The following is a 10,439-nucleotide window of genomic DNA, read 5'->3' as shown; positions in this document are numbered from 1 at the left end:
CTCGGGATGGTCTGGTGGGCTGCCATTCGGTGGTAGACGGGCCCCGTTGGGCTTGACCGGTCCAGGAGTATTTGTAACCGGGTGAGCGGATATCGGGTCGTCCTCCCCGCCAGACCCGCGGCTGTGCGGTCCGCGTTTTACGTCCTATCTGCGAATCTGGCCGCCCGCTCCGCAAAAACGAAAAAGTAATAAGAATATTTTGGTCGGTTTGCTGAAAAAGCGAACCGAATCTGCAAAAACGAAAAAGGTGATCAGATTTTGCAAAAGCCCAAAATAAATAGATTTTTTATGCAAAAAGGCCTAGATAGTACGCTATTCGTTTCATTTATTTCATTTAGAAATAAACTAAGCTGAAAATGTGAATCAACTAGAATTCGAACTTAAAATTTCGGATATCAACCACCAAGTACTCTGTCATTTTGCCACTTATTTTAGGGACGGTCGGTTTGCTATTTTTCTTTAACTCCTCTCTTATTACCTCTACTCTTTTATTCTGCAGGCCTAACAAATAAATTCTATATAACTCACTTTTTCAGAATCTACGCGGCCTAATTGCTCACTTCCGTCTTGCTGGGTTTTGCGCCGCGGCCATCATGAATCTTCACAGCGTAGTCCACTCACTGCAAGAACAGACGAGACTCACAAGTGCACATGCATTTTAAGATTTGACGTAGTACGAGAACTGGGAACTTACCCTGGCATAGGGGATTGAATATCTTAGGCACCACTCCGTCATCATTGGGCAATCCTTGATTAGTACATTCTGTGGAACGGATCCGAGCCTTTCGTCAGGCGAAATGCGCAACTGCTCACACCGGAGTGCGATCAAGATGCTCAGCGATCGAATGTTCTGCAGCCCGGTCACCCTAGTGAGCTTTGGACAGTTCACAATCTGCAGTTCCTGGAAAGCCTGCAGGTTTCCGCTCAGCGGCGTCAGAGAAGTTAGCTTGTCGCAGCTTCTGACCACGAAAGAGTCGAGCGCAGAAGGAAGCCACTCATCTGGCAAGGAAAGCAGCTCCGGGCAATCCCGTATGAGCAAGTGCTGCAGCGAATTGAGACTGTTGAGCCCGGCGATCGAAACAACTTCTCTGCAATTCGACAGTTCCAGCCTCTCCAGCATCGGGACGTTCGGATCGTTAGGGAAGAAACCAATGAACCCGCGGTAGAATTGGTAGGATTGAGATGCGGACGGCGACTGCTCGGAGTTCTTTATGCATAGATGTTCGACGGAGGGGAGGTTGTGGGCCGCGAGGGCAGACGGCATCTCTTCGTCGTCGGACAGAGTTAGTCCTCGGAGTGCGGATATTTTCTGATTGCACCAGAAACCAAGTCAGATAGTCGAATGCTAAGGAATTCAGTATTGTTTATGATTCTTGATTGGTTTTTGCTCCTATCGTATCGTTTCATTAGCTTGCGAACTCTATCAGCTTTTTGAAAAGGACGTGACAAGGAAAAATTTCTACTACATTAATTCTTTTCCTCGCGCGTGTGTTTGAAGTAAACCCATGAATGTATATAGCTTGTAAACAATCTGACAATAGAGAAGTTCTGTAAGATTCATCTCTAAGTGAAAAAGAAACTCGAGGAAAAGCCAATACGTGAAACAAAAACATTACGAAACCATTCCTAGGGTAAAAGAAGACAGAAAAGGAGAGGAAGTGTTACCTGAACGTAGTCGCATTTATTTTTGTGACACCATTTTACGAGCCTGGGACAATCAACAACTTCCACGTGAGTAGGCACGGAGCAGAGCTTTTCGTCACACGACAGATGGAGCTGAGGACAGCACGCTAAACGCAAGCTCGTGACGGAAGTGAGCGTGTGCAGGCCGCTTACTGAAGCGAGCCTCCAGCAGCGAGCGATGTGCACATATTGGAGCTTAGAGTGCAGGGACAGCTCAAGCTCATGAATCCCGCAATCACTTATCTCCAGTTTCTCGATCTTGCGGAGATTGTCCAGCCCCAGCAATGATGTTAGCTGCTGACAACCCTTGATACTCAATATCTGAAGAGCAGGATGGCTTCCTTGCTCTTGACACAAAGAAAGAGACTTCAGGCTCTCGCATTCGTAGATATAGAAAGAACAAAGGGCGGGGAACGACAGGAGTTTCCATAGCTTTGGGCAGTACTTTATCGAGAGCTGCTTAAGTCGAGGGAAGTCTCCGCTAAGCACTCCAACCCACTTCTCCCACTTCGGCATATCTTTGAATTCGAGCTTCTCGAGCGATGGAAATGCAACGCTATTTCCGCAAAACTCATCACCGAGTTTCTCTACACCTACGCCAGTCACAGAGAGAGATGTAAGAGACGGAAGCCGACCCAACGGTGGAAGGAAATTGGTCTCTCTGCTGTAGCATTGAGTTAGGAAGAGGGTGGTGAGCTGTGACAGCGCAAAAGGATCGCCCATCCAGCAAGGGAATTTAGTACCAGTGTATCCATCTATAGTCAATTTGGAAATGTTTCTATGAGGCTGGAGCTTATCGAGTACTTCTTCTATGTTGCTGTTATTCGCTTCTTCGAAGTCGTTCGAACTCACTTCCAAATGAAGTTGCCCTTCCTCTTTATCATTCCCATTCTTGTCAACTTCTTGATGCTCAGTAACAGGCCTTGTCCACTTCAATTTCAAGTTCCTCAAATTTCTTTTGCTTTCAAGATTGATCCTCTTTACATGCTCTAGATCAACCACATTTTCAAGCCCTGAGATGCATAATGTTCCTCCGAGTTTCACCAAGTTCTTCAACTCACCCAATCCTCCGTGTCTATCATCGCTTTTACCTTTGAGAGACGCCTCCAATTTTCGGAGATTAGTCAACATTCCGAGCCCATGTGGTATGGGGCGAATCTTAGTGTGAGAGATGCCAAGAGAGCACAGGCTGGTAAGCTGTTTTATGCAGCCGGGCAGTTCTTTAAGTCTGTAACAAGAGTTCAGATCAAGAAACCGCAAGCTGGAAAGCAGAAATACTGTTTCGGGCAACTTCTCAATTTTCGTGCTGCGAAGTGGAATGTACCGGAGGTTGATAAGGTTCCCGATTGCTTCAGGTAATTCCACCAGAGAAGAACAATGCTGCAGATCGAGCGTTTGCAAGTTGTAAAGAGGGCATACTAATTCAGGTAGCTTCTGCAGTTTACGCCCGATGACAGAAAGGTAGCGCAAGTGTTTTAGGCGGCCAATTGAATCTGGTAACTCGCTCAGTGCATGCAGATTCAATTCAAGCACCCGTAAGCATGCCAACTTTGAAAATATAATTTGAGAATCAGTCAGATCAGTGTCTAAGCTATAGTTTAGTAGCGAGCGCACGGCTTTAGGGGGGTTCTCAGCGGAGAGGAAATTGAGTGACATTTGATTCTCGCTGCCGTATAGATGCTGAACCATGTTCGAGATGTAGCAGAGCATCTCATTCCTGGAAACTGATTTTGCAAGATCGTGGAGCATGTCATGCACTCTGTACATGTCTCTGCCGTACTTGCGGAAGGAATCTAATAAAAATCTCCCTTGCAGCTCGTCGAAATACTCTCCGCCTATTTCTTCCAAACTCTTGTTCGCCTTCGGGTCGATGTAATTGTGTGCGATCCACATTCGGACGATCGTGTCTTTCTGGAACTCGTGGCCTTTAGGGAATGCGGAAAAGTACAAGAAGCATGGCTTAAGATGTTTTGGCAAGTGGTTGTAGCTCAATTTCAAAGCTGGCAGTATGCTGCTTCTTCCCTCATCCAACTCGCACAAGTCGCTTTCGAGTGTATCTATCCATTTTTCTTCATCAACTTCGTACCGAAGAAGGCCTCCTAATGTCTTCAGGGCTAGAGGCAAGCCATCGCACTTCTTGACAATCTTGCGGCCGATCTCAAGCAAGTTCGGATGCGCGTTCGGGTCGTGTCTGCCAAAAGCATGCTGCTGGAACAACCTAATGGACTTGTCTTTGGGCAGGTAGTCGAGACGGTATGGCGGCATGGTCTGAATGTTCTTAGTAACTGAACTGTTTCTGCTGGTGATCAAAATTCTCACAGTTTCTGCGCCGATGAGGGGAACCCGGAAACATTCCCACAGATTTCGATTCACATTCCACATGTCGTCCAGCACAAGTAACACGCTCTTCTCTCCAGTTTCCTTTCTGAGTGCTTCCTGCAGCGCGCTGAGTTCGGTAAGAGCACAAGGTTGGTTAGTCATAGACTCGATGATTGCTTTTGTCACCCGCAGAATGTCGACATTCTCGGATACCGACACCCAGGCCCTCCGATTAAAATGTGGGCGCACTCTCGGATCGTTGTAGACTAGCTGAGCCAGGGTGGTCTTCCCCAGCCCGCCCATGCCGACGATCGGAATGACCTCGAAATTGGAAACACTTGCAGAGATCAGCAGTCTTACAACCTGTAAGAAAGATTGCTTACATAGTGAACCTAAGAACATCGACTGAATAAAGACGAAAGTTAATTTATAAATGATACTATAATAATTAGTACTTGGTGATAAAAGATTGGGTGAGACAAATCTGACAAAGTTATTAATCTATAATAATTAAGTTAGATTTTCTTAATTTTGACTTTTGCCTCGTATAACAACTTAAATTATCTTCCGAGAGGGTTTTATATATGCAATTAATATGTACTAAATTTAAAAAGGGATGAATGTGCAAACATCTTAAATATTCGCTCTTTTGCATGTAGTAATCGTTTAAACTTGTAATGTTTTCGCACCTAGCTTCCCCAAACTTCATCAAATATCTCATCCTGCAAAGTTACTATAGCATGATTTGCGTTATATGCTCGAACCATCTTTGAGTCTGTCAGAATGGGATATTTTAGACCATGTTGGGTATGCATGAGCTGCGAGTTGTGTCTGGCATGCGCTAGGGGTGTAATGTGGGCCGTTCGGGGACGGCTCACATTAGCTGGGATGCAATGGGCTAGGGGCCGGCCCTGCATGACCCGCTTTTAAATTCGGGCCGTGCGGTGCCGGGCCCGAGCAACCTAGACTTTGGCACAGCACGGCCCTTTGGCCCGGAGGGCAAGGACCGTGCCCCGGGCCGGCCTTTTAAAGTATTTATTTTTATTTTTTTTTTAAAAAAAATCTATATAGAATCTAAAAATATAGATAATAATTTATTTATATTTAAATTAATAGTTTGATTAACAAATTTAAAATTTATAGAAATAATTATAAAATAACAAATATTTAAAATTTTAAAAACAAAATAATTTTTTTTTTTTTGAAAAAAAAAAATATTGTGATTGATCTTTGGTCCATTTGACCAAAAACACTCCTCTCAAGATCTGCCTAGCAGACCTTGGGAAGAGAGCTCCTGGGGGAGAAGGGCCCAAGGCAAATTGCTTTGGGCCTTGGGGTCCAGGACTGCTAGCCCAGCTGGCATGGCCCAATCGGGCTGTGCCGCGTCGGATTGCCCACCCATCCTCGGCCAGGCACGACCCAGGCTCGTTTGAGGCCGTATCGAGCCAGGCCGTCAGGACCCGGATGTGAGGCCCAGCGCAGCCCAGAAGTTCGGGCCGGGTCGGCTTGGCACGGGTCCTATAGTACCCGTGTTGTGCTGTAGTCCGGCCTGCGGCCGTGCCGAGCTGGGCGGCCTACGTGCCACCCGGCCCATTTTACACCCCTAGGCATGCTTGAGTTGCGATTGGAGGAAAGTTATATGCTCTGTTTTGTGGGTCGTGAGCACTATGTGTGAGTTGCGGTTGGAAAACTATTCCAAAAATACGTACTGATAGAAAGGGCACATCCATCACACTCAACCACAGCATTCACGGGTTTCGATCTAATTCAACCCATGTGAACGTAACAATTCCCTCCCAACATCTGCACCGTTAATAGAGCACGTGCTGATAGAAAGGACACACTTATTGCATTTAAGGGTTCAACTAAAGTGCTCACGGACTTCGATCTAACTCAACCTATTTGGACGTTAGGCCTATTATTGGGCCTCTTGCCGTTAGATTGCTTATGGACCGCAGCTCCACTCAATTTATTAGGCTTAACCGACTCAACTTATTAGTATCATGAATCTATTGTCATGGGACAAAAAATTGAATATATTTTAGTCCAATAATAAATAGCCAACATCTTTGACATTGATTAATCTCTCAGTTGGGGCTCCATGATATTGTGTATACTGTTGCGACAAACAAAAGATTGGATTTTACTTGGATGCTGGATATATTATGTGGACCAGGCAGCAATTGTCTTAAATAGTATAGTAAAATAATATATATTTCACATGATCGCCGGGGGCAAAATAATGGTTACTAAAATGCGACATTTTGCCACTCTATGCTTTCTAAAATTATGTCCTTATCATCCTGTAGTATGTAAATTATAATATTTTATGTGAGATTTTAGATAGTCTTATATATAAGATATAATAGAGATAAAAATTTTTAATCCGGCTTAAATACTTTGGGTGATAGATAGACCCAAGAGATTAAAAGAGTTAAGCGTATTAGGACAGGAATAGTCCTAAAATGGATGAACCCCGAGAAGTTGAGGTGTCACAATTGGTTATCAGAGTCAATTGCCAGCCGGGAGTTTTAGCTAAGTCAGAATTATACAGCGGGGAGAGGGAGACTCTTATATTATTGACTGTTGTGGGTGGAGCACAACTTACTAGAAAGTCGGTTTAGACTAGCAAGACAAGTCTCACATCGTCTGATATTTGTGAGTCGGAGCTTGACGAGGATGTCAGAGCTTAAGAGGGAAAGAATATGAAACCCTAGATAGTTATATATATAAGATATAATAGAGATAAAACTTTTAACCTGCTTAAATATTTTGGATGGTGATTAGGTCCAAAAACTTAAGAAAGTTAAGCGTGTTATGACGGGAATAGTCCTATGATAGGTGACCCTCCGAGAAATTGGGGTGTCACATTTTAGTATCTTACATACCAATAGATCTCTATACTAATATAAAGAGAAAATTATAGAATAACAAAATAAAATTTTTTAAACTATAAAATAAAAAGTAAAAATGTGGTAAACCACAGAGAAAGGGTCAAATTGAAAATTCTCCTAATAAAAACCATGAATTATAAGGATTCTAAGTAAAATAAATAATCTGAAGATCCAATACAAGCCAGTCACCTTCAAAGCATACATTAGCAATTAGGTTGTCCACAATCTCCTAGAATATTTCGTTAGTTATGAGTGGCCTAATTATTGGCAAGATTTTATTTCAATTATTAAATTCTGATTTGGTTTAGTAAAAATATTGAACTGTATTTTTTTATCTTAATTGGATCAATAAAATTTTAATTTTGAGGAAGTACAATGTAGCAGCTAATTCAGCGATCAAGAGACGACATAATAACTACTACTCATTTCAAGTGCTATGTCATTTAAAAAATTTTATTATTTAACTATCTATTATTTCCAAGATGGTGTGACAACTTAATTAATTAGCAACCAAATTAATGTAACGAAATAGCGAGATCCGAAGATTGGAAACCCACTACTTCAAATAGTGGATCAAGAATACCACTAGTCCAAGATCAAACCAAACTAGAGAAGAAGAACAAGAACAATGGAGAACAAGACACACTTTCTCTTAATTAAAATTAAAGGGATTCTCACACACATAAGCTTAGTCCAAAAGGTGGTGAAAATACAACTAAGTTCACATGTTCTCATTAGATGCATGCATGCCATTCACATAAACCAAGAGAATTGGTGGGTTCAAGATATTAGCTCTTGGGTCAAGGATAAGAATGCAAAAGGGTGTGGAAGGTTGGAAAGTGTAGTATATTTATGAATGGTAGTTGAAAGGTGGAAGGTGTAGATGAAAGTCAACATGTATGTATGGATGATTTTTGGGCTATGTGAGATGCATGAGCAAGTAATGAGAACACATAGAAAAACATAACTTAACCAAATAAAAGACAAAAAATTCACTTTAAAACTTAACACTCCCCCTTAAAGTGAATTTTTAGAAACAAGTCCGAGCTTGCCGCGAAGTAGTTCAAATGGTCCTTTAGAAAGCGACTTGGTGAAGATATCCGCGCAATTGTCTTTACTTTGAACTTCTTCCACATGAATGATGTTTTGAAGAACTTTCTCACGGATAAAATGATGTTCGATCTCAATATGCTTTGAGCGCGCATGACAAACTGGATTGGTTGCAAGCTTTAGTGCGCTTTGATTATCACCAAAAATTATAGTCGGGGAAGAAATTGATGAATGAACATCTTCGACCAACCGCCGCAACCAAACACATTCTTGAGCTGCTAACGAGGATGCCTTGTATTCGGCCTCCGTGGTAGAGAGCGACACCGAATCTTGTTTCTTGCTGCACCAAGAGATAGCCGCTGAGCCACATGTAAACATATAGCCCGATGTAGATCGTCGATCATCCAAATCCCCTCCTAAGTCCGCATCCGCATAACCTTGCAATATAAAAGAAACTCCATTCCTGAAAAGTAAGCCAAAATCAAGAGTAGAGTTAACATATTTTAATATTCGCTTTGCCGCTTCGAGGTGAGGCTTCCTTGGAGATTGCATGTAGCGACTCACAAGACCGACGGCAAACGCAATGTCCGGTCTTGTAATAGTCAAATAAATAAGACTTCCAACAAGTGCTCGATATGGTTGAGGATCCGGGAGAAGTTTGCCTTCTTCTCGTCGTAACTTAATATTAGTATCAAGTGGAGTAGAGCACTGCTTTGCACTTATCATACCAAACCTTCCAACAATTTTTTGAGCATAGCCTTTTTGATGCAAGAAAATTCCATTCGCCACTTTCTCCACCTCCAATCCAAGAAAATGGTGAAGCTCACCTAAGTCCTTCATTTCGAACCGAATAGAGAGCTCGGCTCGAAGTCTTGCAACTTCTCCATCACTATTGCCGGTGACAATCATGTCATCCACATACAAGAGAACAATAATATGCAAGTTTCCAACTTTCTTGATAAACAAGCTAGAATCGGAATTAGAAGCAAGATAACCACAAAATTGTAAATATTCGGCAATTTTACCATACCATGCCCTTGGCGCTTGCTTCAACCCATAAAGTGCCTTCTTAAGCTTGCAAATATAATCCAGATGAATTTCCGAAACATAGCCCGGCGGTTGCTCCATGTACATGTCTTTGTCAATCTCTCCATATAAGAATGCATTCTTCACGTCAAGTTGCCATAACTTCCAACCGAGACTAGCCGCCAAGGATATCACCATACGAACGGAAGTCATTTTAGCAACGGGGCTGAAGGTTTCTTCATAATCTTCGCCATATTTTTGTGAAAAACCCCTCGCCACAAGTCGAGCTTTGTAGCGAGCAACGCTGCCATTTGGGTTGCGCTTCACTTTATAAACCCATTTGCAAGTGATTGGCTTCACATCTTCAGATTTTGGAACAAGATCCCACGTCTCGTTCTTGATGAGTGCCTTCATTTCTTCATCCATAGCATTATCCCATTCTTTCACACCATGTGCTTCGCTGAAACTAGAAGGTTCAAGTTCATCAATAGGACCGGCAAAAAAACAAGAAACCATACTCACAAGGTTCCCGTCCCGATAGCGAACCGGCTTCACGATATTTCTTTGTGAACGTCGAAGTAATTGTATTTCTTCTTGATGATCTTCATTATCATGGCTCCCCCTTGGACTTTGCTCCCTCTCCAAAATAGAAGCCGAAATGGGGGAAGTAGGAGCACTAGAAGGAACTTGCATGCTTTCGCTTACTTGAGGCACCATCTCTACTTGTGCATGGCTCATCGCCTCTATTGTAGAAGTGGATTGAGAAGAGTAGTAAGAAGATAGCTCGTCGAACACCACATCCCTTGAGACCACAAATTTTTTGGTCTCCGGTTCCATGCATTTCCATCCTTTCTTCCTCTCGTCATAGCCAATGAATATGCATTTCTTAGCTTTTGGATCAAGCTTGCCTCTCAAGTTACCTGGAACATGAACATAACAAGTAGAGCCAAAAACTTTAAAGTGCTTAACATTAGGTTTCTCACCCCACATCAACTCATAAGGAGACTTGAAGTTGGTTGGACATAAAGGCACACGATTTATCACATATGCCGCACATGCCATACCCTCCGCCCATAAGGCTTTGGGTAAATTCTTCGCATGCAACCAAGACTTGCATGTCTCCACAAGATGCCGAATTTTTCTCTCCGCGACTCCATTTTGTTGAGGGGTGTAGGCACAAGAAAGCTCCTGTTTGATTCCTTGTTGGCGGCAAAAAGAGAAGAACTCATTTGAAGTGAACTCGCCACCGTTGTCGGTACGCAAACATTTGATCTTGCGATTGACCACACCTTCAATGGTCTCTTTGAACTCTATGAACTTAGAAAATACCTCGGACTTCTCCTTGACAAAATACACCCAAGTATATCTTGTGAAATCGTCAACAAATAATAACATGTAACGAGAGCCCGAATAAGAAGGTGTCGAAGTAGGACCCATCAAGTCACTATGGACAAGATCCAATGGAGC

General features: G+C 42.8%; 1 protein-coding gene and 1 long non-coding RNA gene across 2 annotated transcripts; both read right to left on the bottom strand.

The window, feature by feature from the left end:
* Nucleotides 1-8: 8 nt before the first annotated feature.
* Nucleotides 9-918, bottom strand: LOC109704740. Its single transcript, XR_002214475.1, has 3 exons — nucleotides 695-918; nucleotides 529-620; nucleotides 9-230 (listed from the first exon to the last, which is right to left on the bottom strand). It is a non-coding gene; the product is annotated as an uncharacterized LOC109704740 (long non-coding RNA).
* Nucleotides 919-925: 7 nt separating this feature from the next.
* LOC109704741 (putative disease resistance RPP13-like protein 1) lies at nucleotides 926-4,405 on the bottom strand (the record flags this gene model as incomplete). Its single annotated transcript, XM_020225510.1, has 2 exons — nucleotides 1,666-4,405; nucleotides 926-1,309 (listed from the first exon to the last, which is right to left on the bottom strand). Coding segments are annotated over exons 1-2 (3,123 nt in total), but the record flags the coding sequence as incomplete, so codon positions are not given.
* Between the last annotated feature and the right edge of the window lie 6,034 nt (nucleotides 4,406-10,439).

Source organism: Ananas comosus, unplaced genomic scaffold, assembly GCF_001540865.1.
Source record: "Ananas comosus cultivar F153 unplaced genomic scaffold, ASM154086v1, whole genome shotgun sequence".
Taxonomy (NCBI): domain Eukaryota; kingdom Viridiplantae; phylum Streptophyta; class Magnoliopsida; order Poales; family Bromeliaceae; genus Ananas; species Ananas comosus.
This window is presented reverse-complemented; position numbering and strand designations above follow the sequence as displayed.